At 42.2% G+C, this 26,902-nt stretch overlaps 1 protein-coding gene across 5 annotated transcripts in view; it reads left to right on the plus strand.

Moving 5' to 3' along the window:
- The window catches only part of MCF2L2 (MCF.2 cell line derived transforming sequence-like 2), a 493,994-nt gene that overhangs the window by 351,623 nt on the left and 115,469 nt on the right, over positions 1 to 26,902 (plus strand). For all 5 annotated transcript variants that reach the window (XM_077487886.1, XM_077487887.1, XM_077487884.1 and 2 more), the window contains exons 20-23: positions 9,297 to 9,389; positions 11,074 to 11,199; positions 22,015 to 22,236; positions 24,911 to 25,003. In XM_077487886.1, the coding sequence (XP_077344012.1) occupies positions 9,297 to 9,389; positions 11,074 to 11,199; positions 22,015 to 22,236; positions 24,911 to 25,003 (534 nt within the window). The remainder of the gene's footprint in view (positions 1 to 9,296; positions 9,390 to 11,073; positions 11,200 to 22,014; positions 22,237 to 24,910; positions 25,004 to 26,902) is intronic.

Below are 26,902 nucleotides of genomic sequence, written 5' to 3' on the forward strand. Positions count from 1 at the left end.
CAGGGGAGACTCTCTGGGATTATTTACAGCCTGAGAAGGACTGTGTTAGGCGCATAGGTTAATTTCATTGCTGGCTATGATGACTAGAATCTCTGAGGGCAAAAAATTAGACAGCTTAACAAATTCTCCTCATTGCAAAGCTTGCAAAAGGGATTCTGTGACTTGCAACAATGACAATCCTGAAAACTCCTTTATGTCCATGGTCAGCAATCCTTGACTGGAAATTTTACGAGGGTGCAACGTTGGTGTCAGCAATACACTCTCCAAATCTTTGTGTTGCAGTACTAGATTTGTGTTTACTTCACATTTGCACACAGATTTTCTAGGTTTAATATGCTATGCCAGCTCTCTAATGGGGCTCCCCTCCCACCTTGAGGCCCCATGACATGACACTGCTTATGAAGTCAGCTAATTACACTTAAGTAGCCTGTCCAGCTTCAAAATGACTAAAAGTTAAGTTTTGTTTAGAACATAAAATGGCTAGACCCTAGCTAGCATCCTCATTAACCACTTGCCGACCGCCGCACGACGATGTACGTCGACAGAATGGCACGGGCAGGCATAAGGGCTTACATGTACGTCCTTGCCTGCCCGCGGGTCGGGGGCCCGATCGGGCCCCCGCCCCGGTGCCTGCGGCGGTCGGTATTCGTTCGGGAGCGATCCCGGACGAGGGGACGGCCATTCATTCATGGCCACCCCCTCGCGATCGCTCCCGACGAATGAAAATGTCCCGTGACATCACTTCCTCTCCTGTAATGTAAACACAGGAGAGGAAGTGATGTATTCTCTCCTCCGTGTCGGTATTTTTCGTTCCGGCACCGAGGAGAGAGCATCGGTGAGTTGCACAAGCACTACACTACACAGTAGAACATGCCAGGCACACTCACACCCCCCCTTTACCCCCCGATCACCCCCCAATTACCCCTGCCCCCCCAGTCACAGTGACACCAATTGCTTTTTTTTTTTTTTTTTGCATTGGTGTCATTTGTGACTGTAATAACTGTTAGGGCAGTTAGGGTTAGCCCCCTTTAGTTCTAATGTGCCCCCCTAACCCCCCCAATAAAGGTTTAACCCCGTGATCACCCCCCCTCGCCAGTGTCACTAAGGCTGGGTTCACATTGCAGCGGTTTATGAGAACGAATGTGATTCGCACCGCACTGCAGTGCAAATCACATCCGATCTCTGTGCGATTCGAGTTCAGCCATACAGATATTATGGCTGAATTCGTGTCGCACCCGCCGCAAATTCGCACGAGACCCTTTTTTTGGCCCGCAGCAGAATCGGATCGCATGGGTGTTCACACCATGCGATCCGAGTTTGCAGATCGCACTGCGATATGCGAACTGATCTGGGGGTGTCATTAACATTTCACTGACACTCCCAGCAGTTCGCATAGGGCAGTGTGAACTGCCGCCGGGAGGCATGCGATGCGGGAACCCGCCGCGGATTCATGGCGTTCCCGCATCGCTCCAGTGTGAACCCAGCCTAATAAGCGATCATTTTTCTGATCGCTGTATTAGTGTCACAGGTGACGCTAGTTAGGCAGGTAGGTATTTAGGTTCGCCGCAGCTTTTTATAGCGCCAGGGACCCCCATATACTACCGCATAAAGCCCCCTGATTTCCCCCTAGTTAACCCTTTCACCAGTGATCACCATATAACTGTTACAGGTGACGCTGGTTGGTTAGTTATTTTTTTATAGTTTCAGGGCACCCGCCATTTATTACCTAATAAAGGTTTAACCCCCTGATCACCCGGCGGGTGTCATTTGTGACTGTAATAACTGTTAGGGCAGTTAGGGTTAGCCCCCTTTAGTTCTAATGTGCCCCCCTAACCCCCCCAATAAAGGTTTAACCCCGTGATCACCCCCCGTCGCCAGTGTCACTAAGGCTGGGTTCACATTGCAGCGGTTTATGAGAACGGATGTGATTCGCACCGCACTGCAGTGCAAATCACATCCGATCTCTGTGCGATTCGAGTTCAGCCATACAGATAGTATGGCTGAATTCGTGTCGCACCCGCCGCAAACTCGCACGGGACCCTTTTTTTGGTCCGCAGCAGAATCGGATCGCATGGGTGTTCACACCATGCGATCCGAGTTTGCAGATCGCACTGCGATATGCGAACTGATCTGGGGGTGTCATTAACATTTCACTGACACTCCCAGCAGTTCGCATAGGGCAGTGTGAACTGCCGCCGGGAGGCATGTGATGCGGGAACCCGCCGCGCATTCGTGGCGTTCCCACATCGCTCCAGTGTGAACCCAGCCTAATAAGCGATCGTTTTTCTGATCACTGTATTAGTGTCACAGGTGACGCTAGTTAGGCAGGTAGGTATTTAGGTTCGCCGCAGCTTTTTATAGCGCCAGGGACCCCCATATACTACCGCATAAAGCCCCCTGATTGCCCCCTAGTTAACCTTTTCACCAGTGATCACCATATAACTGTTACAGGTGACGCTGGTTGGTTAGTTATTTTTTTCTTTTTTTTTTTTCATAGTTTCAGGGCACCCGCCACTTATTACCTAGTCTCACTAGTGTACCCCTAAATTTAGGGGTGTCTACTTTCCAAAATGGGGTCATTTGGGGGGGGGGTTGTGCCATCTTGACATTTTATGGCCTTCAAAACTGTAACGCCCTTAGAAAGCCTGAAGGCGGTGCTTGGTTTTCGGGGCCCCGTACGCGGCTAGGCTCCCAAAAAGTCCCACATATGTGGTATCCCCGTACTCAGGAGAAGCAGCAGAATTTATTTTGGGGTGTCATTTCACATATGCCCATGGCATGCGTGAGCAATATATCATTTAGTGACAACTTTGTGAAAAAAAAAAAAGTTTGTAATTTTCCCGCAACTTGTGGCAAAATATAAAATATTCCATGGACTCAACATGCCTCTCAGCAAATAGCTTGGGGTGTCTACTTTCTAAAATGGGGTCATTTGTGGGGGTTTTGTGCCATCTTGGCATTTTATGGCCTTCAAAACTGTAATAGGTAGTGAGGAGTGAAGTCAAATATTTACTCCCTTAGAAAACCTGAAGGCGGTTCTTGGTTTTCGGGGCCCCGTACGTGGCTAGGCTCCCAAAAAGTCCCACATATGTGGTATCCCCGTACTCAGGAGAAGCAGCAGAATTTATTTTGGGGTGTCATTTCACATATGCCCATAGCATGTGTGAGCAATATATCATTTAGTGACAACTTTGTGAAAAAAAAATAAAAAAAAATTAAAGTTTGTAATTTTCCCGCAACTTGTGGCAAAATATAAAATATTCCATGGACTCAAAATGCCTCTCAGCAAATAGCTTGGGGTGTCTACTTTCTAAAATGGGGTCATTTGTGGGGGTTTTGTGCCATCTTGGCATTTTATGGCCTTCAAAACTGTAATAGGTAGTGAGAAGTGAAATCAAAAATTTACGCCCTTAGAAAGCCTGAAGGCGGTGCTTGGTTTTCGGGGCCCCGTACGCGGCTAGGCTCCCAAAAAGTCCCACATATGTGGTATCCCCGTACTCAGGAGAAGCAGCAGAATTTATTTTGGGGTGTCATTTCACATATGCCTATAGCATGTGTGAGCAATATATCATTTAGTGACAACTTTGTGTAAAAAAAAAAAAAAAAAAAATGTTTTTGTCATTATTCAATCGCTTGAGGCAAAAAAATAAAATATTCAATGGGCTCAACATGCCACTTATCAATTTCCTTAGGGTGTCTACTTTCCAAAATGGGGTCATTTGGGGGGGTTTTGTACTGCCCTGCCATTTTAGCACCTCAAGAAATAAGATAGGCAGTCGTAAACTAAAAGCTGCGTAAATTCCAGAAAACGTACCTTAGTTTGTAGATGTGACAACTTTTGCGCAAACCAATAAATATACAATTATTGACTTTTTTTTTAACCAAAGACATGTGGCTGAATACATTTTGGCCTAAATGTATGACTAAAATTGAGTTTATTGGATTTTTCTAACAACAAAAAGTAGAAAATATCATTTTTTTTCAAAATTTGCGGTCTTTTTACGTTTATATCGCAAAAAATAAAAATCGCAGAGGCAATCAAATACCATCAAAAGAAAGCTCTATTTGTGGGAAGAAAAGGACGCAAATTTTGTTTGGGTACAACATTGCATGACCGCGCAATTACCAGTTAAAGCAGCGCAGTGCCAAATTGTAAAAAGACCTCTGGTCATTTACCAGCAAAATGGTCCGGTCTGAAGGTGGTTAAGGAGATTTTCTCTCATTACCTTTCTGGTGACCAGGACAGGGAAAGGTAAGCTCTCTTTTTTTTAGATGTGTGGGGAAAGGTTATAATCTCTGGTAGGATGTGTATGACTTTCTGTGTCCCATAGGGAAGATTCCTTTCACTTTCTTTCATCAGAAAATAAAAGTATGGGATATTATGCTAGCACGAAACAAAGAAAGTAATTAACACCTGACAAAAAGTTGTAGCACTTACTTACAATATATATATATATATATATATATTGGCTATATTTCCAGTTTAATAGGTTACATTTACAAAGTTATCCATCTGTGGTATTAGAAACTACCTAAATAATTTCTGTTTAAACTTTTTTAAAACTGCTATAAAATATGAAAGTATGGATTTTGCAGAGTAAATAATGGGAGAATATACTGTATTATTGTATTATTATTATCATCTACTTGTCATTAAAGAAGCTTAAGCTGCTGTAAAGTAAAGATACACTTATATACAACATTCCACCATTCCACTTAAATACAACATGAGCCATTCCAGATTTTGTGGCTCAGATATTTGCATGGGAAAAATTGAGCATATGAGGACTGCATCAGTAGGTATATGTGGCTTTCACAAAACATTAAAGAAGCTGAAGCTGTTGTAAAGTAAAGATACACTCATATACAACATTCCACCATTCCACTTAAATACAACATGAGCTGTTCCAGATTTTGTGGTTCAGGTATTTGCATGGGAAAAATTGACCATATGAGGACTGCATCAGTAGGTATATGTGGCTCTCACAAAACAGTTTTATGTGGCCTGAAAATTTGACATGGGTGTCTAACATACAGATCAGATGTGGCCATCAGTATGGATGCTTACTGTATACCTGTTATAGACTGGTCAGCATAGCCTATCAAGGTATGTGCAGTTTTAGAAATGCTAGGGAAGAATTTTGTAAAGAGTTGTGGCTCCTTTCTTCAATACCATTTTAGTCATGGTAACATTTATTTGCTATGACGCTAGGCCTAAACTCAGATGTTGTAAAGCCAGAATAACAGGTTGTTGGTTAAATATGACTAATTGTTCTCATTTGAATAGAAAATGGACAAAAGGTCAAGGTATACACTGTAGGATTATCCAAGGTCAATAAATTAAAATAAGGATGGTGTTATTGGATTTCAGTAGGGGTTATTATTGAAAGATTAAAGGTGCCTTTAAGTGTACTGTCTAAATACAGCCCCACTTCCACTTTTGTACATATTAAATCTCCCAATTAGGGATACAAACAGCAATAGAAATGGACAGCAATAGAAATGTAGGCAATAGCAGTAAAAGGAACTCTCCTATTTATTGTACTTAGAAATTATGTATCAACTAAACTGTGCTGGAAACCATAAAAAACGGACTGTAGGATATATAGCACTAAATAAGGATATAAGTTCCATGTACAATACTAATGAAACATAATCTTAATCAGTGGCATCACTAGGGTTGGTGTCACCTGCTGTGGTAAATCATGGTGTCACACCCCCCCGGGTTAGCCTGCTACAGCACTTTGTCCTGCCACTGCAGAGTGACAGCAGGACAGGCAGTAGAACAGTGGTCCCCAACCTCCAGCTACTCAGAAGTGAACCCCTCCACGAACTGGGGAAGGGGGGTTGGTGGGTGCACAAAAGGGCTGTTTGTGGTTATTTGTTTGGTGGTTTCAGCCTGTCACCCAGGGGGGCTGCAGCTTATCACCTGGGGGGGGGGGGGGGGGTAAGGGGTTTGCAGCTTGTCAGCTGGGGAGTGGAGGATGTGGTTGTTGCAGCCTGTCATCTTGGGGGGGGTGAGGGGTTTGCAGCTTGTCAGCTGGGGAGTGGAGGGTGTGGTTGTTGCAGCCTGTCATCTTGGGGGGGGGGGCTCCCAGTAGGCCACAGCCTGGCACTGTGTCATCCCATCAGCGGGTGTCACCCAGGTACGGTCTGCACCCCCGTACCCCCATAGCAACGAAACTGATGAATTGAAATTCATTTAAAATTCTGCCTATAAAATGAATGCAAATCAAATAATAAACATAGTCTCCTGGTCCATTCCAAACAAGAGACAGTACGTCTTAATTAAGTTAAAAGAGACGTATGCCCACTGGACCGCTGAGCTGTGGAGGGGCGAGGTGGCCGTGTCAATGCCTGGACTGATTCCTGTGATGTCAGCAGAGATCAGACTTCTGACCGATCTCTGCTGAAAACGGGTCATTGGAGCGCAATACGAATTGCACTCCTGTGACCCATAGGAGAAGCTCAACCTGGACTTCTCCTTTAAACTACCACAACTAGTAGAAGTGCAGGTTGTAAAAAGAGAGGATAAACCATTCATGTGTTGACCCTTTTATCATTTGTATACATCTGTGCAATATGACATATTTCACGAGTCAAATTCTGTTTCATCTTAAAATACGAATTATGTTGTTTCTTCTACACCCGGTAAGAGCCTCTGCGCTGTGTTTTTTACATCAAACATGCTCCTATACAGTATATAAACCACATAGCAATATTTGTAATCCTTTGTATTGCATGCAAACAAATCTCTTCAAGATACAATCGTTCAGTGTGATAAAATGCATTTTAAAATGTAATTTTATTGCACAAATGAATTAATTGCATCTTGAAACATTTTCTTTAGACAGCAAAAAATTGTGGGTTGAATTACTGAAAGCAAATAAGCTGTTTACTTTGCAAAGGTATTTTGCCTTAGGCTAATGAATAAGAAAATACCGTTTTTTTTTTCTGTGCTCATGATTTGCAAAGTGATTTTTTTTTCCACATTCACTAATCTAAGGTAAAAATCTATTGTAAAGTGGAGATTTCCTTGTAAATTGAACAGCCTCTTTGTATTTAGTAAATTAACCACATCCCATTTTTGGTACACTTTCTTATGCTGCTGCATTTCTTTGCCTTGCCTGATATCGCATCCACTCCTATGTCGCCTCAGTTCCCGTGGGGGGATCATGCTCCTGGCCCACCCTGCGCCCACTGCTGCACGCTGCACTTGCCGTCCGGACTGGAACTTTTTGGTTACATCAGCTCCTGATGAGTGGGGAGACACCCACGAAACGCGTCGAGCTTCTGATTTGATGTCCCAGTTACATTTTATACGGAACCATATCCATTTCATTATGAATTGACTTTTTATACTATATATCAATTTTTGTTTTATATCTAGTGGATGCATACTTACCATGTGGGTATACTTGTCGATGTCGGGCTTGCTGTCATGGGCACTACCATGCCATACTACTCAATTATTTTATTTACTATTATCATGTGTTGTTATATGTGGATACTATATATCATGTTTTTACTGTATTGATACCTACACATATTATTAATTTGTTTTTGTTTTTTTTATGGTTTTCTACTGAACAACCAATAAACATCTAAACATGGTTAAAATTTACCTCCACTATCCAAGTGCTTCATTTAAAGTCCCAAACTCCCTTTTATACGTAACCACATTACGTTTTACCATTATTGTACTTTATTTCATTCTATCTCTCTTACAAAATAAAAACATGGCAAGGATTCTAACCTTTTCCCAAGTTACTAGAACATTTAAGAAAAAAGGTCAAGGGTATAGATACACTTTAATTGACTGTTGACAGACATAACTCCATGCACCCCTGAATGCTTCTGATTGGCCTGACAGTAAATAATTGAAGATCCTGACTGCAGTTTGGCCTTGTGGTGAGAATAGAGTTAAAGCTTGTGAATGTTATTTAAGTTATTTTTAAACAGATTTACTAGTCTTGCAGAAATTATTTTGGGAAAGTTAAACAAATGTTTTACAGTTTTGGTCATATTGTGTTTAACCTATACAAAAAACTATATGGGTGTCAGGACAAACCAGGCAATATATACATTTTATATCCAGTCATGAAGTCCCTTATCACACATAGTCAGTTTAAGCCCTTGTACACACGGTCAGACGTTCCGATGGAAAATGTCCGATCGGACTGTGCTGTTGGATAATCCGACCGTGTGTGGGCTTCATCTGACTTTTTCCGTCGGAATATCCGACCAACAAAGTTTGAGAGCTGGATATAATAATTTTCCGACAACATGATCCGATCGGACTTTGTCCGATCATTTGTAGAGAATTCCGATCAGACAAAGTGCCATGCATGCTCAGATCAAATTTCCAGACCAAAGCTATTGGCTACTAGCCTGAATGTAGTCCCGTCGTAACTAAATTACGTCAGCACGTTACGAACAATCGGATTTTCCGACAACTTTGTCCGACCGTGTGTATGCAACACCAGTTACGGACAAAATCCGTCAGAAAAAATCCAACAGATTTTGTGGTCGGAATGTCCGACCGTGTGTACAAGGGCTCAAACTTTTAAAATTAATAGCACATTTTGTGGAAATTGATATGACGTATTGTTAGAAAAAACAATCACCTATCTTAGTTTCTTACAGACTCAAAACTGTTTTAAAGGAGAAGTACAGCCAAAGCTCGTTTGGCTGTACTTCTCCTATGGATCGCAGAAGTGCAGTTCATTCTGCACATCTGTGACCTATTTTCAGCAGGCAACGGGCTGAAGTCCACTGTTGCCTGATGTCTCAGAACCAATCAAGGCTCGGGCAAGATCGTGACAAGGAAGTTGGGATCCGCTCACAAGCCTGGACCGTCACCCGAGCCTCTGAGAGCCTATGCCAGCTGCTGCCTCCACAGCCCAAGACTCCAGTGACTGAGGAGAGTAGAGAGCCAGGGACTGACAGTAATAAGCTCTTTTCTCAGGGAGCCCTGAGAACCGAGCGATCAATGGTGTGCGATCGCTCGGTTCTCAGTGTTGAACCGATGCTGCGTCCACCTAGGTAAGTATGATTTGGAAAAAAAAAAAAACTCTCTCTTTTAAGCAACTTTGTTTCATATATATATATATATATATATATATATATATATATATATATATATATATACACGTATACAGTTCTACACTTAAAAGTGTTTGTGTAGGGGCGTTTAAAATATTTGAATAAAAGAAAATTATCCATTTATTTTGCAAAATTCACTATCTAATGACTAATTTATGATTACATTTTAACCTGATCTCATTTTTATAAAGGAATGTCAACGAAAATTGGATCACAAACTTTCTTTGGATGCCTATCTTTTGAAACCAGTCCAGAGAATTACAAAGTATCAGCTGCTTTTGAAGGTAATACTTTATACGTTTACTTAACATTTTATGCCAATTTTTGAAAATGTTATTTGGCTTATATACTAAGACAATGGAAAAATGCTATGGCCTGTAAAGTGCCTATTAATGCTCTTTGCGATGTCTGTAGCATTGCTTCTGAAAAACAATTAGAATTGAATACAAATTATCTCTCAGAAAAGATAAAGATTATTGGTTGTTATGGTTACTGCACTTTGCACACTGCCTTAATAAAACCCATATTAATTCATGTTAAAATCCAGAGAAAAATTTTCAGTTTGAAAAAAGCAGAACAATGCTTCCACCTTCTGTAGAGTTGTTACTGCTGCCCCCTACTGAGATTTCCCGTCACTTCCTGTCCCAAAGGCCTACGCTGCTTGGACAGGTGTTCCTTTTAGATTTACCCTAAGCTCTTTTTTTGATGGCAGCTTTCAGTGGTGGGATTTCTCTACTGGGACAAAAAGTGAAGAGAAATCTACCTAGTAGGAAAAAAAAACAGCAATACATTTTTTTTAGAAATTTCAACCTTTCCTCATGTTAGCCCAAATTGACGTTATAAAAGTGCAATGCGTTTCCGAGTATTTGCGATATTGATTTGAATAATAGTGCATGGGCTTGAAAAAGGAGTGCCGCTATTATTCCCATCAATAGCGCGAATACTCGGAAACGCTTCACACCTTTATGTCGCCCGAACGGCCGTGCTTTACCAACTAACGGAGGCCGTTCGGGCGATCTGGACTAACACCATGATAGCTGGCGACAAGGATAAGCATCAGCCCCTTTCCTGGAAAGGCTATTTTCTTTAAAAATGTTAACGTAACTTTTAATTACAGCTTTCCATAGCTTAAATTTTCATTGTTTCCAAAAAATTTACACTTCTAAATTCACATATATTTGTTATAAAAATGAATTCAGTAAATAAATGATTATGTAGGATTTTTTTGGGATTATAATGAAATAATAATAATATTTTAGTGTTTTTCATAATTATAATTATTATTTGCACAACTATCATGGAATAAATTAAACAGTACCATATTTTTAATTCCATAGGTTTCAGGAAATCTACAGTATAACAAGTATAAAAAACTTACCAGTCTTTAAAATGCATATGAAAAATAGCAAAAATGTTTTGGAGATCAGAGGAACAAAAAATGAGGCACTGCAGGGCAGCAAAAGGGTTTCAAGTTTATGTAAACCCTGACAATAAACAGCTCTTACTTGATCCCTTTTGGTCTGTTTATTTAAAAAAAAAAATACCTGTTGATCCTGCCTGACAATTTCCTATGCTTTCTTCCAGGGTTACATTCCTATAAATTATTTCTCCCAAGTGTATCTGTGTTGTACAAATCCCCACCCCTTGTGCTTTACAGAAGAAAAGAGGGGTGATGTTCTGTAGGCCCTTGTTGATAAGGCTGCTCCTCCATGCTGCAGATACAGTATGGTAATTGTTTGTTGTCACCACAGGAGAGAAGGTTTGTGAAAATGAAGAAAAAAAAATCTGGAAAAAAAAATGTAACCCCACGTTGCAATATATAAAATGGATGTCCTTGAATTTAGATAAGCATTAGGCCTCCTATGATGGAATTACTTACCATGCTAGGTGATAAGATGGTCTGCCCTAGTTATATTGTGCAGGTTAAATTGTTAATTTTTTCTAAAGGGAATTCTTCTTTCTTTCTAGGAAATGCTGAAGTGCAGCAAAAATTCAGAAGGCACAGCAGAATTAGAGGAAGCTCTTGCAACTGTGTTAGATATTATCAAATCAGTCAATGATTCTATGCATCAAATAGCCATTACTGGATATGAGGTACACTACCATGTCTTTTGGTCATTTTCGTAAAAAGAAAAAAAAATGTTTTCAGGATTTTTTTTAATTCAAATTCCATTCCAATTATGTTGGTGCACTATGTGGTACAGAAAGTAAATTTATAGTTCTGTAAAGTAAAACAGCAGTAACACAATGGACAGCAGCTCCAGGGTCAAGAGTAGACAAATAAGAAAATAAAAACCCCAGGGCAGAGCTGTTGGAATGTATGGGTGGAAGTTGTGCCACTGTAACCTGCAGTTACCTTGTTAGGCAGACAAACAGCTATTGAATGACAGTACACAGCAGAGGGATAGGAGCATTCGTAACTAGGAGAATATGTATACACATAGTAGCAGAAGAAACATAAGACATAGCCAATACAGACAGACAAACATGAAAAAAGCCAAAGCCAATCCAAGACAAATCAGGGTACAAAAGAAAGGAGGACCTAGCCCTAGTTCCTAGCCTATTTACTTAAATAAACAAAAACTGAAGTTTAGAGTCAGTAAAAAGTAACTCACAGATTACTTTACAGGCAGGAAGTAAAACATTTGGTTCATATTTTTACAGTGGAAGATATGGTAGGAATTCTATTGCTTAAAGGTACACATTTTTAAGATTAAAAGAGCTGCAATGTAAAAACCTACTAACAGTTTTTACCGTAACCCTTTCATGACTAAGCCTATTTTTGGCATATGGTGTTTACAAGTTACAATCCATATGTTTGCTAGAAAACTACTTGGAACCCCCAAACATTATATATATGTTTTTTAGCAGAGACTCTAGAGAATAAAATAGCGATTGTTGCAATATTTTATGTCACACGGTATTTGCGCAGCGGTGTTTTAAACGCAACTTTTTGGGAAAAGGGACACTTTCATGAATTAAAAAAAAAAGAAACAGTAAAATTAGCCCAATTTTTTGGCATAATGTGAAAGATAATGCTACGCCGAGTAAATAGATACCAAACATGTCACACTTTATAATTGCACGCACTCGTGGATCGACGACAAAGTACGGTACCTAAAAATCTCAATAGGCAATGCTTTACATTTTTTTTACGGTTACCAGGTTAGCGTTCCAGAGGAGGTCTAGTGCTAGAATTATTGCGCTCGCTTTGACGATCGCGGCGATACCTCACATGTGTGATTTGAACACCGTTTACATATGCGGGCGCAACTTCCATATGCATTTTCTTTGCTTCTCAAGCTCGAGGGGACGGCGGGTGCTTTAAAAAAATTTTTTAAAATTTATTTGAAAATTAATAAATTGTTTAAAAAAATAAATAAAAATTGATCACTGTTATTGCTGTCACAAGGAATGTAAACACCCCTTGTGACAGTAATAGGTGGTGACAGGTACTCTAAAAGACCCCCAATCCCTCCTTTACACTTCAATGTATTCAGATCAGCGAAAACGGCGATTCTGAATACCGTATATTTTTTTAAAACCGGCGCCATTGGCAGCCGAGTAAACAGAAAGTGACGTCATGACGTCGATTTCGTGTTTACTATTAGGATACTGGAACAAAGCCGATTACGGCTTCGTTTCAGTTCCTCCCCAGCAGCCGGAGGCATCGCATCGTGAATCGGTGCTCTCGATTGAGCGGGAGCACCGGTAACAGCGGCGGGAGGGCTTTTAGCCGCTTCGGTTGTTATGGCTGGAAAGCCAATCGCCTGCTGTAAAAAATGGTACCAGGATGATGCCTGCAGGTGCGGGCATCATCCCGGTATAACCCCCGGAAGCCGAGTACGCACATCTGCTCACAACATTTAATTGACAGCAGCAGAAATAGAGGAGAGAAGAGATCCAATTGTGCACAGTACTGGATCAGCTGGGGACTCTATTCAGACATGGAGTGCACCCCGCCCCCCTTCTCTCCTCATTGGCTGACTGACTTTGACAGCAGCAGGAAACAATGGCGCCACACTGCTGTCTCAGCCAATGAGGAGGAGAGTCCTGGACAGTAGAGACACTCTTGCAATATCGCTGGATCAAGATGGCACGCAGGTAAGTATTATTGGGGTTGAGGGAGGCTGCTGCATACAGAAGGCTTTTTATTTTACGGCATAGAATGCATTAAGATAAAAACCTTCTGCCTTTACAACCACTTTAAGGAGTTGGAGGAGAAAAGCAAGGTGTAAAAGGTTTGTTACCTTAAAGGGGTTGTAAAGGTTTGTTTTTTATTTTCTAAATAGGTTCCTTTAAGCTAGTGCATTGTTGGTTCACTTACCTTTTCCTTCGATTTCCCTTCTAAATGTTTTTTTCTTTGTTTTCTTTGTCTGAATTTCTCACTTCCTGTTCCTCCTCACTAAGCTGTTCAGTAAGCTGTTCCGGCTGACTAAACACCGATCAGATGATGGTGTGAAGTTTACTGAGGAGAAACTGAAAGTGAGAAATTCAGACAAAGAAAAAAACATTTAGAAAGGAAATCGAAGGAAAAGGTAAGTGAACCAACAACAATGCACTAGCTTAAAGGAACCTATTTCGAAAATAAAAAACGAAGCTTCACAACCCCTTTAATGCAGGGAATGTGTTAAAGTAATGTTATGGCTTTAGAACCAGACTTGCTTGACTAGTGTAATAATCTGTTAACCACTTGAGACCCGCGCTGTAGCCGAATGACGGCTACAGCGCGGATCTCCTTTGCCGGGACGACGTCTATTGACGTCGTCCCGTGCACGAGCGGCCTGCGCGCCCCCTGAGGGGCGCGCGCGGCGCGCTCTGTGATCGGCGAGTCTGTGAGACTCGCCTGATCACTGATCCGAGCAAGGGGTCGATCCCGACCCCTTATCACGTGATCAGCTGTCAGCCAATGACAGCTGATCATGTGATACAACGGAGCCGGTAATCGGCTATTATTAAAATTAAATTAATTAAATTCATTTTAAAAAAAAGAGCCGATCACCGGCGGCCGTGATCGGGACATCAGTCCCGATCACAGCCAGCCCTGCCAGTGCCCACCTGCCCCCTGCCAGTGCCCACCTGCCCCATGCCAGTGCCACATCAATAAAAAATGTGTTCCCCCTGTCAGTGCCACCCAGCAGTGCCCATAGTGCCACCTAGCAGTGCCCACAGTGCCACCCAGCAGCGCCACCCAGCAGTGCCCACAATCTGCCTCAACAAAGGTGCTGCACCCCAGTGCCACATATCTGTGCCCATCAGTGTCATCTACCAGTGCCCAGCAGTGCCGCCCATCAGTGCCCATCAGTGCCACCTATCAGAGCCACCTATCAGTGCCACCTATCAGTGCCCATCAGTCCCATCTATCAGTGGTACCTATCAGTGCCCCTTAGTGCCACCCATCCGTGCCACCCATCTGTGCCACCCATCCGTGCCATCTTATCTGTGCCCATCTTTGCCCATCAGTGCCGCCTTATCTGTTCCCATCGGTGCCGCCTTATCTGTGCCTATTAGTGCCGCCTTAACTATGCCTATCAGTGCCCACCAGTGCAGCCTATCAGTGCCCACCAGTGCAGCCTATCAGTGCCCACCAATGCAGCCTATCAGTGCCCACCAATGCAGCCTATAAGTGCCCACCAGTGCAGCCTATCAGTGCCGCCTCATCAGCGCACTTCAATGAAGGAGAAAAATTACCTGTTTGCAAAATTTTATAACAAACTATTAAACATGATTTTTTTTTTTTTTTGCATCTTTTTTTGTTTGTTTAGCAAAAAATAAAACTCCCAGCTGTAATTAAATACCACCAAAAGAAAGCTCTATTTGTGGGAAAAAAATGATAAAAATTTCATTTGGGTACAGTGTTGTATGCCCGCGCAATTGTCATTCAACGTGCATCAGTGCTGAAATGCTGAAAATTGGTCTGGGCATGAGGGGGGTTTAAGTGCCCAGTAAGCAAGTGGTTAAACTAAGATGCTTGTCTTGACAATGACTTAATAAGTATTGTGATATTCACATGTTTTGCATACCAGTTTCATTATATAAGGATTGTCTGCTGTCTGCTGCCACACCTGTAGTTTAAAATTCTGAAATCGTTTCTGGTCCTGTTTGTTTCTCCTGATGCATCCCAGAAATGTAGGCCAGATACTTCAGCCTTCTTTTTCATACTTGTTTTTTGAGTTTCCGACTAGCCTATAATGCCCATTTCACACTCAGGCAACTATAGTGCTGCCACGGGCACTTACCTCCAACCCTCCAGAGCAAGTGTTGCTTGGCTAGAGACCGAGAGCGATTTAGGATACTGTGCTCTGCAGGAGAACTATGGCAGTCTATGGACCATTGGACTACCCAGTGCAAGCTGGGTATAAGTAGGGGTGTTGAATATAATTCCAGCATCGGTGCATTGTGATTCAGACATTCACGATGCTGCGAGTTGGCTAAATTGATTTTTGATCAATGATTTGTGATGATCTGTCGCTTTGTGCAGTGCTCTGGGAGAAACACAGAGGCAGAGCCTGCATGGTGGATAAAGCCCCCTCCCCTTCACTGAAGCAGAAAGTCAGCTGATGAACTGACAGCCAGTGCAGTGCAGGGGGAGGAGCTGAAGGAAACCCGCCATGAGCAGGGGAATCACTGGAGGCACCAGAAGGGGGAAGACAAAGTGAGCAGCATGGGGGATGGGGAATCAACTGACACTAATAGCAGACGAGTGCCAGTGTAACCGATCCCATCCTTCCACTACCATTACCCCTCTGCCTCATCCCACCATGCCAGTCTGATCCCACAATGCTTGTCTGATCCCACCATGCTAGTCTGATCCCACCATGCCTCTGACCCCACTATCCCTCTGATCCCACCATGCCAGCCTGATCCCACCATGCCTCTGATTCCACAATCCCACCATGCCTTCATGCCTCTGATCCCACCATCGCAACATGCCTCTGATCCCACCATCCTAGTCTGATCCCACCATGCCTCTGATCCCAATATCCCACCATGCCTCTAATCCTGCCATCCCTCTGCCTCTGATCCCACCATGCCTCTGCCACTGGAGAAAAATTTTGTTTTTCTGACTGCTTGAATTTTTGGATAAAATAGGTTTTTAACCATCCGCACTTGCGCAGAAATTGTAATGCATTGCGGAATCGAATCGAGTTGTGGACAAGATAATTGTATTTGAATCGAATCGTGAGACCAGTGAAGATGTGCACCCCTAGGTATAAGAGGAGAGAGAGTGGTCTTTTCTCAAGTTTAATACCAAGGAACTCTCTTTGCTTTGAGGAGACCAAGATGTGCGCTTTGCTGCTCCTGTGTCCACATCAACTTGCCACAAGCCTGACTTCTGAACAGCGAGACCCCTGTTGCTGTATAGCTAGGACTGGTGAGAAGACACTACTGTCATTAATATATTGCTGCTAGCAGAGACTGAGCAGCATTATTTACTACATTCAGGCTGGGCCTGTACGCATGTTGCCTATTGACAGTAGTAAGAGTTACCTTTTTAGGAAGTTTTATTAGTTATCACAATATTAATTATCATTGCTGTTACTGTTTTCTATTGCCATTACTTATTTTTGATTTTGTGGATTCCATTCTATGCAGCTATAGCCTAGTGAATATAATGTCTAGCTAACTAGCTGATTGATTTAATCCTATTACAATATTGAGCTCTTTTAGCACCACTCTGATAGTTTCTTTTCGACCAATGCTGAACTTTATTTGTGTGCAGTGTATCTATATTTGTGCTCCCATTAGCAGTGCAGTATCAATTTGCTTAACTTGATGTGTCATTGGGGCTGAGGTTGTTCTCAAATTCAAGGCAGAAGAAAAAAGAACCCAATCTACCAAGCTGGTCCTGTGGGTATAAAGCTACATGTGGTGGCATCATCAGGGATTCCTGTTCTGTGAGTGAATGATGGAAACAATGAGCTAGAGAGTCATCATGAACACAGAAGTGATTGCCACAAACTCTGTGACACCCTCAGGACTCCCGCCCAGCTCTTTTTTCACACACATAGGGAGGCTACTAGAGAGTTTTGTGACGAGTGTGTCCACACCCATCAACCATGGGTACAGAAAGCTGCAGGGTTAATCCAGAAAGGTCCCTGTACCCTCAGAGGATGAGGATTTTGACACCTGGATAGACAGGCAGTGCAAGCTGTGGAAAAATAGGAAATGGCAGACACCATTAAGAGACAGAGAATAATTGAAAGTCTACAAGCACCTGCTTCTGATTTTATTTAGAACCTAAAGCAAGACAAGCCAGGCTGCACAGCATTAGAATGCTTGTAAGAAATCTGAGAAGTTTATGGAAGAGTGGAGAACTTTCCGGAGATGATCTACCTCTCTGAGCTGTCAGGCTTTGTTACAGGTCTAGATAATATTCATCATGTCATCACAAAGGGTGGAATGGAGGCAGAAGCCACAAGTAAGGCCTTATTGATGCAAGTTCTAAAAGATGTGCAACCTCTAGATCAAATAGCACTGAAGCTGCTGGCAAGAGACCAGAGTGATCCCCTGACTTACTCTAAAAACTTCAAAATTATGAAAACTATTTGGAAGGAAGAGACCCTGGTTGAAGCCAAGACCCAACACTTCTAAAGCCGCGTACACATGGGCGGACTGTCTGGCCAACTTAGTCCGTCGAAACACATTTCAGTGGACAGTCCGCTCGTGTGTGGGCTTCAGCGGACTTTTTCAGCGTGCAGTCTGGCGGACTAAGTATTTCGGAATTTCCATAATATTGTCCGTCGTACTTTGGTTTCAGCGGACAATCCGCTTGTGAGTAGGCTAGTTCGACGGACTAAGTATGACGCATGCTCAGAAAGGATTTACACGGCGAAAGGTTGCATTGCTGTGTATTGGACTTCCTATTTCTAGTCCCGTCATACGCGCTGTACACGTCATCGCGCAAACTTTCGACGGACTGTTTGTGCATCCGTGTGTGGTCAAGTCCGTTCATTCGAAAGTAGGACGGACTGTCCGTCGGATTGTCTGACGGACTAAGTTGGCCATACAGTCCGCCCGTGTGTACGCGGCTTAAGGGTTAGGAGCAGGATGACAGTGGAACTTCTGTATTTTGAGTTCAGGTCATCTTGGGTGCATCAGAAGAAGTGAGTGAAATATCCCCTGCTGTTGAGGCCTTAATGCAGGCGATAATGCAGTTGGCTTAGACACAGTCTACTTTACAGCAAACTTCACTGATGTGCAACAAGCAGTGACTGCTTCATTCTTAAGAAAGACGGAGGCAGAGGAAGCTAAGTGGGATTCCATTCCACTCCCTTCTGGAAAGAGATGTCACAATTGTGGGGATACTGGACACTTCAGAGTACAATGTCTGAGTAGACAAACTCTGCCTGACAAAACAGAAGTCTCGAAGGTGCTACAAAAGCTGTTATCCAGAAGTTGGGAAGGTACTCCAAATGCTGCTACCCGGAAAGCCATTGCGAAACTTAAGTGGGCCCTAGTGAAGAGATTGACCAGATACTCACCTACAACAGCCAGCTCCAAATCTAAAGTCGCATGGAAACAACTGCGGAGGTACAAAGCCTCACAGAAAGCCTACCTGGCTGTTTCCAAATGTCCGGCCAGCTCACTTTCCTTGACCTTGGGTAGGAAATCCCACAAAGACAATGGACACCAATCTTCCAGAACTTCAAGAAAACTGTTACCACAACAAAAACAGATCAAGATCAAACACAGACTGCTGAACCCACTCATAGCAGGTCTCTTGACAAGTTAGTAGGTCCTTCACCCACAATAAAGAAAAATTCCTAGCTTAACTTGCCAGCCTGCAACAAACCAAATTGTCCTGTCTAACATTTCACATTAAAAACAGGGGTTTAGTTTGCACATATTTGCAAATACATGCGTAAGCTGCAGAAGCCACGTTATGGCACCCCAGTATTATCTGCAGTACTAACTCTATACATTCTGATCACATATAAAAATGTATAGATTGAGGGCAGGTATGCCTGGAGGGAGCCCACCCCTCCTTAAAGGCACAGGGGCACACTGGACACTCAGCAAATAGCACAATGTCAGCAAAGATGTCGAGTGCACCAAATAACCAATGGTACAAACAAACAGCAACTGCCCCAACCTATAATGGACTTAACAGCAAGTATTACATGTAGTAACATGATGGGAAAAGGGGAGGGGGAAATTTTGGGACTTTAAATGAGGTCATAGCCTCCATCCCTATCAGATATAAGATATAAAATTAAAAACAAGAGCTAAGCGGGACTTTAAATGAAGTACGGGGTCTTTTATTGAAAAAAAAGGAGAAATATTGTTATGCGATTATATGATGCGACAAAATTGCATGTATATTAAAGAGGTGCACAAACAGACACATTATTAACATTTACATTTTGTTTTATATAATCTTACTGACCAATACAGAGTAGGTTATAAAAGCGCACCTCCATTATATACATAAGACAACCAAATATGGAAATAAATTAAACAAATAATACAATGTAGGCAACAACTTTGAATCTATGACTTCTTGGTTGTTGCAGTGAATTAGTAAAGAAAAAAACAACATAGTTGATGCGATTTTTCAAGAATTGATGCTAGTTGAAATTGGGGTACCAAAATACACGGCGATTATTGGCTCTACGCGTTTCGCGGCTTACTACCGCTCGTCAGGAGCAAGCTCGTGATTGGTCTGAAAATACAGAGTAGTGGTAAATTAATGTTTGCAATGATGGAACATGGGGAGATTGAAATACCCCTACCTAGTGGTCACTTACACATAGCCATGCAGTCAAAAGTGCAGCGCCGAAAGCCTAGGCACCCAAAGCGATGATACGGGAGTTGAGGAGGCCCATCCAAGGGCGAGGAGGCCCACAGAATGCACACACAGGCAACCACCGGGACAACAAGGGCGTTTAGTAAGTGAAAACGAATATGGAAATATAAAACTGAGCCTAATGGGTGAAAAAATGCATGGTAAGAACTACAGATAATCTGAGAATTGTGAAAGAAAAATGCGTTGAAAAAAGAGAATGTTGGGGTGGATGTGTGATGAGTGTAGGAGAGGGTTAGCATGGGAAAGGGGGAGAGGGGGAAGAGGGCTGAAGAAAAAGGGGAAGGAGGGGGAAAGTGGCTATGTGTAACGTGACCCAGTCTGAATGCCAGGTGACAGAGTGAGTAGTAACAGAAAAAAGTAAAGAAAGAGGGACATATGGATTGATTGTGCAAAAATACCTTGTGTGTGGAAAAAACGCGAAAACAAGAGGTGACAGTGTATGGTGGGTGAATAGCCCCAGTTGTTCCGGTCCCGCCTGCCGCCGCCAACCATGGATACAGCCAAACCGCCGTCTGGGGGCCCCCAGCGTTACACACTCAAGGACACCAAATGGAAGAGTGAGCAACGCCAGACCCGGGATATATACACACTCCGAGTCAGCGTCCACACCCACACTCCAGGTGAAATGAGGATGTAAATCAACCTAGCCTGAAAGGCGGCACCCATGACAGTGATGCCGTACAAACGGTGGTGAAAGTGTGACGCCGATACGCAGTGGGTGAACGCGCCCCGCCTCCCAGCCAAGAGAAAAAAAAAAAAAAAAAAAAAAAAAAAATAAAAAAAAAAATAAAAAAAAAATAAATAAATAAATAAAATAAAAAAATTATTGGATGAGGAGGACGGAGGGCGTCCCCCAGTGCGCATCGCAACTCCCGATCATGACAAAAAGGAATGCAGCGGTGCAGACGACACCAACACCACCCGACTGCATAGGTGCGTCAAGGACCGAATAGTGCAAACAAAAAAATTTAAATTAAATTTTTTTTAAAAAGATTTTGGAAAAAACAATAGAAGCTGCTAAATCTAAAACAATGATGAATAATAAGATACTTTAAACAATATGGTCCAAAAAAAAAGGAAAAAAACAAATAAACATTGGCTTAAGTATACAAGACACCCGTCTTCCATCCCTTATATCAATAGTAACATGATGGGAAAAGGGGAGGGGGAAATTTTGGGACTTTAAATTAGGTCATAGCCTCCATCCCTATCAGATATAAGATATAAAATTAAAAACAAGAGCTAAGCGGGACTTTAAATGAAGTACGGGGTCTTTTATTGAAAAAAAAGGAGAAATATTGTTATGCGATTATATGATGCGACAAAATTGCATGTATATTAAAGAGGTGCACAAACAGACACATTATTAACATTTACATTTTGTTTTATATAATCTTACTGACCAATACAGAGTAGGTTATAAAAGCGCACCTCCATTATATACATAAGACAACCAAATATGGAAATAAATTAAACAAATAATACAATGTAGGCAACAACTTTGAATCTATGACTTCTTGGTTGTTGCAGTGAATTAGTAAAGAAAAAAACAACATAGTTGATGCGATTTTTCAAGAATTGATGCTAGTTGAAATTGGGGTACCAAAATACACGGCGATTATTGGCTCTACGCGTTTCGCGGCTTACTACCGCTCGTCAGGAGCAAGCTCGTGATTGGTCTGAAAATACAGAGTAGTGGTAAATTAATGTTTGCAATGATGGAACATGGGGAGATTGAAATACCCCTACCTAGTGGTCACTTACACATAGCCATGCAGTCAAAAGTGCAGCAAGTATTACATGTTATTTGGTGAGGTGTAGCACGTGAAAAGATTCTTTGAGAGTTCCACTTTATTCAAAATTTTTATTGCAAACAGGGACAGCAAAGGCATAGTCTTTATTACTAATGACACCAAGTCAATGCCTCCTCTACCTTGTCTTTGGTGAACACAGGGGGGTGAATGGAACTTTCATTGCTTTACTCACAGGTTGGCAAATGACAACATTCCAACCAATCATACCAGCGCAGACTGGGCAGAACTGGGAAGCTGCATTTGAATGTCATGACATTTAGTTGTATGTCTATCCTTTTTTCACAGGGGGATCTCGGTGACCTAGGGAAGCTGCTTATGCAAGGCTCCTTTAATGTGTGGACTGACCATAAGAAAGGCCATAATAAAGTGAAAGATCTGGCGAGATTCAAGCCAATGCAGAGGCATCTCTTCCTGTATGCGAAAACCCTTCTCTTCTGCAAGAAGAGGGAAGAGAGCACTGAGGGGCATGAGAAGTCACCTTCCTATAGTTTTAAGCATGCTCTGAAGGTAATGTGCTAGTCTCTTTTACATTTACATATGTGTAGTGCATCATTAAATGTATCTTTAATCAAAATTTCTTTTGTTGATTTGAATGTTTTTTTTAATTTTGTTTATTTTTATTGCTGTCTGTGGGTAGATTTGACCCTTATTCATACTGGCGACTATTGTCAACGGAACAACATTTGATGGAAAATAAAAACTTTACAAATGTGTTGCAACTGAAGATGAGGGGAAATTGTTCTGGTGATTACTGTCTCAGATGGATTTCCCCTCACTTTGGTGAAATGTACTCTTTCCTGTTGAGTTTCAGTAACGGAAAGTGCCAACTTATGTACCTTATATACTTCTAGCATTAACTTGGTGATTAATCAGAGCTCACCTCTATCAGTTTGCTATTGCTGATAACGGATTTAGCTCTTCAAAATGTGTGCCTGTAAGTATCTACCATTTTTTGATAGGGATTGAGAATAATAATTAACAAAGTTAAACCTATTCCCCCTGGCCTTACGCATATATACCATGGCTGGACAGGTGGGCTTTAACGCCGAGTTACCATACATACTGTATGCGTCCATGGGGATTGGCATTTATGTGCATGCTCTCAGCGCAGTAACTAAGTTGTCTCATCCAATCAGGAGCTTCTGATTATGTGACTGCTGTGACAGCCAGTCACAGCAGTCACAAATTTGGAAAGCACGACTCTGCCTACCAGAATGTACATCCTCTTAAAGTGCCAGGGGGTGGCAGTGGCAAGGGGTTAAAGTGTATTTTACCCCTAAAAGGAATATTGCGCCTTAGTTACCAAGTAGTTGTGTGTAAATGTCTGTTGTCATTTTATATCTCTGTACTGTGAAATACCTGGTGATTATAACAGTCACCCTTCTTTCATGTTTTACAAAGGACCTCACCAAGCACAGAAGCAGATCTGTGCTGGTGTGATCAGATTCCTTATCAGTGTATCCCTTTGGACGTTACAATGGTGTGCTGCCATTCACTGATGCAAAAAAACAATGCCATCAGTGCAGGTAATGTGCATTGCAGAAATACACATTCTAAGGCCCCTTTCACACTGAGGCGCTTCTAAACTGCTATAAAAACACAGATCGCTTTTAAAGAGCTTTTCAGGAGCTTTTGAAGTACTTTCCATTTTTTCACCACCGTGCCAGCGTAATGCCCCAGTGTGAAAGCATTCATTGATTTTAATGGAAATAGGTTTCATTATCTTTTTAGGCGCTTTATTTAGCTTGAAAGTGCCTGAAAAGCACCTCGTTGTGAAAGGGGTCCAACACGGGCAGTGCCAAAATGCATAGATGTAATTTGGCCCTTTTAGATTTTCTCAAGGCATTGGCAGAAATCTGGGCAATGGGAAAATGTCAGTACATGCAGCTTATTGTGACAGTTATGTAGAAATGGCAAAAGTACAGTGTAGCTGTAATCTTCCAGCGACATAAAGCGTAAAAGACCTGAAAAGCCAGTCTGCTCCAGGCATCTATGAAAGCCGGTAATATGATCTAAGGCCGCGTACACACGCGGGGACTGTTCGCTCAACTTTGTTTCGTCAAACAGTTTCAGCAGACAGTCCGCTCAAAATTAGCATGGACGGACTTGCCCACACACGACGAACGAACAGTCTGCTGAAACCCTGCGCGATGACGTGAACGGCACGTACGACGGGACTAGAAAACGACGTCCTATACACTGCAATGCAACCTTCGGCGTATAAATTCTTTCTGAGCATGCGCGGAACTTAGTTTGACGAACAAGCCTACACACGCGGGGACTGTCCGCTCAAACCAAGTTTCAGCGGACAGTTTTTCGGGATTTCCGAAAAACTTTGTTCGTCAAACTGTCCGCTGAAACTGTCCGCTGAAGCCCACACACGAGCGGACTGTCCGCTGAAACACTGTTCAGCGGACAAAGTTGAGCGAACAGTCCCCGCGTGTGTACGCGGCCTAATGTCAGCATTTGGTCACATGCTTTCAGCTATTAGTGCATGCGGAGTAATGTATTTGGCAGAACTGGCCAATTAGCTTCACTCTCTAGCCTATTCAGCTGAGATCACGTGACCAAATACTGTTTTTTCATCATGCTATCAGCCTTCATGGATGTCTGAACTGGTCGATTCTTCAGGAGAATTACATATTTCAGCCCTTCTATTTCTCTCGATCAGAAATTCTGCCAGCAAAAGTTGGATGTGAGCTTTTGGTCAGAAATTCCAACCGTGTGCATGCTCCTTTGGACTTTTGCTGGCAGAATTCCAAATAGCAAAAGATTAAGAGCAGGTTCTCTATTTTTTGGTTGGAAAAAGTTCCTATCCAAAAATGCGTTCGTCTGTATGCAATTTAGAGGCGCCAAAAGTTACGCATGCTCGGAAACAATTTGACGCATGCTTGGAAGCATTGAACTTCATTTTCTCGGCTCGTCATAGTGTTGTACGTCACCGTGTTCTTGACGGTCGAAAGTTCAGAGAACTTTTGTGTGACCGTGTGTATGCAAGCCAAGCTTGAACCATCCAAGTTTTTTCTGATGGAATTTCTGATCGTGTGTATGGGGCATTAGTCCTTGCAGAATTGTGAACATGCTTTTTAATGTAACTTTTGACTAGAAGTACAATTTACTGATTTACATTTGACAATAGATTATTTTATTTATGATAATTCTTCTTTTTTTTTGTTAACAGATGAGTTCTGTTGGTATCACTGAAAATGTAAAAGGAGATAATAAGAAGTTTGAAGTGTGGTATAATGGCAGAGAAGAAGTGTACATAATTCAGGTAAAAAAAAAAAGGAATCTGAAAACAAAAGCAAAAGCTCCACTAGCTAATTTTTTATATATTTATAAGGCTTGCACAGAGATTGTTAATAAGTATTATTCCTTGTTACACATTTGTAGACAAAACACTAGTGCAAGCAGCAGTTCATTTGATTGGTGTATACCTTTCCATAGCCCTCCATTGATCAAGTTATCCACTACAGTGGACCAGCTCTGATTGTGTCCCAGGTTTAAAGTCTATCTATTATTTATATTTTTATGGCTACAATAACATCAAGTACGTGTTATTTATATGATAGATCAAACCTGCCAGTGCTGACACAACTGATGTACACTTATCTGGCCCAAAGCCCAGTCAGGTGACTCTTTTGTGAGCTGTGAAGTGCCAGGGGGATGTCAGAGCCAGTATGGTACAGAGAGCTTGAACACTGGGCTTGACGTCATACACACACCACGTTAAACAGCAGGGATTACTGCAGCAAGAAGATAACTATAACAATGTACCATCAACAGGACATGGGCATCCTATATGTATTTAAAGAGGAAGTAAACCCTGATGGGTTTACTTCCTCTTTTTTTCCCTGCAAAGGTAAAGCATAATGGACTACTATGCATCGCATAGTAGCTCATTATGTGTCACTTACCTGACACAGGAGCCAGCGAAGTCGCCGCTGTCACCTGTAGTCCGCCGCATCCATCTTGGTTGTGGCGTCTCTCGCAGCTCCGACGAATGACAGCGGAGAAGCCGCGATGACGTCACTCCCGCGCATGCGCACGGGAGTCGCGTCTCGGAGCTCCGACGCTGCCATTCGCCGGAGCCGCGATGACGTCACTCCCGCGCATGCGCACGGGAGTAGACAAATTTGGCAAATCCATTCTTGGACTTGCCGCATTTAGTGCGCCTGCGCGCCGCTGTCTACGGCGCATGCGCCGTAGACAGCGGTGCCCATTTTCGGGCAAATATCTCCTAAACCATATAGGTTTAGGAGATATTACTTGGACCTACAGGTAAGCCTTAATCTAGGCTTACCTGTAGGTCAAAGTTGTTTGGAAGGGTTTACTTCCATTTTAAGTATGTGATTATAGAGAGATCATTTACTAAAGGCCAACAAGCTGCTCACTTTGCAAGGGAAATTTCTCTTAGCTTAGTGAACGTTGTGAAAGTTCCCTTTGCAAAGAATACCCAATCACATGCACCACATTCATCAAGTTCTGGGGAAAATTCCCTTGCAAATTGAACTAGTTGTCTTTAGTGAATTAGCCCCTTGGTGTCTCACAGTTCTGTAGCTACCCATACAACTGCGATGATGAATAATTACTTGACATATATGACAGTAGTGGTACTATAGGAATAGTAGTGGGTCTATAGGAATTTAAAATTACTGGTATACACTTTTTGTTATTAGTGATGAAATACATTAGATAGAAGGAGCTTTTCCCAGTGTTGTTTACAGGATATCAGCTAATTTTTTTCTATCACAAGCTAATGAATTACAGTATCTCACAAAAGTGAGTACACCCTTGACATTTTTGTAAATATTTTATTATATCTTTTCATGTGACAACATTGAAGAAATTACACTTTGCTACAATGTAAAGTAGTGAGTGTACAGTTTGTATAAACAGTGTAAATTTTCTGTCCTTTCAAAATAACTCAACACACAGCCATTAATGTCTAAACCACTGGCAACAAAAGTGAGTACACCCCTAAGTGAAAATGTCCAAATTGGGACCAAAGTGTCAATATTTTGTGTGGCCACCATACTTTCCAGCACTGTCTTGGGCATGGAGTTCACCAGAGCTTTACCAGTCCTCTTCCACTCCTCCATGACAACATCACAGAGCAGGTGGAGGTTAGAGACCGTGCGCTCCTCCACCTTCTGTTTGAGGATGCCCCACA

This window comes from Lithobates pipiens, unplaced genomic scaffold (assembly GCF_037356315.1).
Source record: "Lithobates pipiens isolate NorthernLeopardFrog02 unplaced genomic scaffold, aLitPip1_a1.2 Scaffold_18, whole genome shotgun sequence".
In the NCBI taxonomy this organism is placed as follows: Eukaryota; Metazoa; Chordata; class Amphibia; order Anura; family Ranidae; genus Lithobates; species Lithobates pipiens.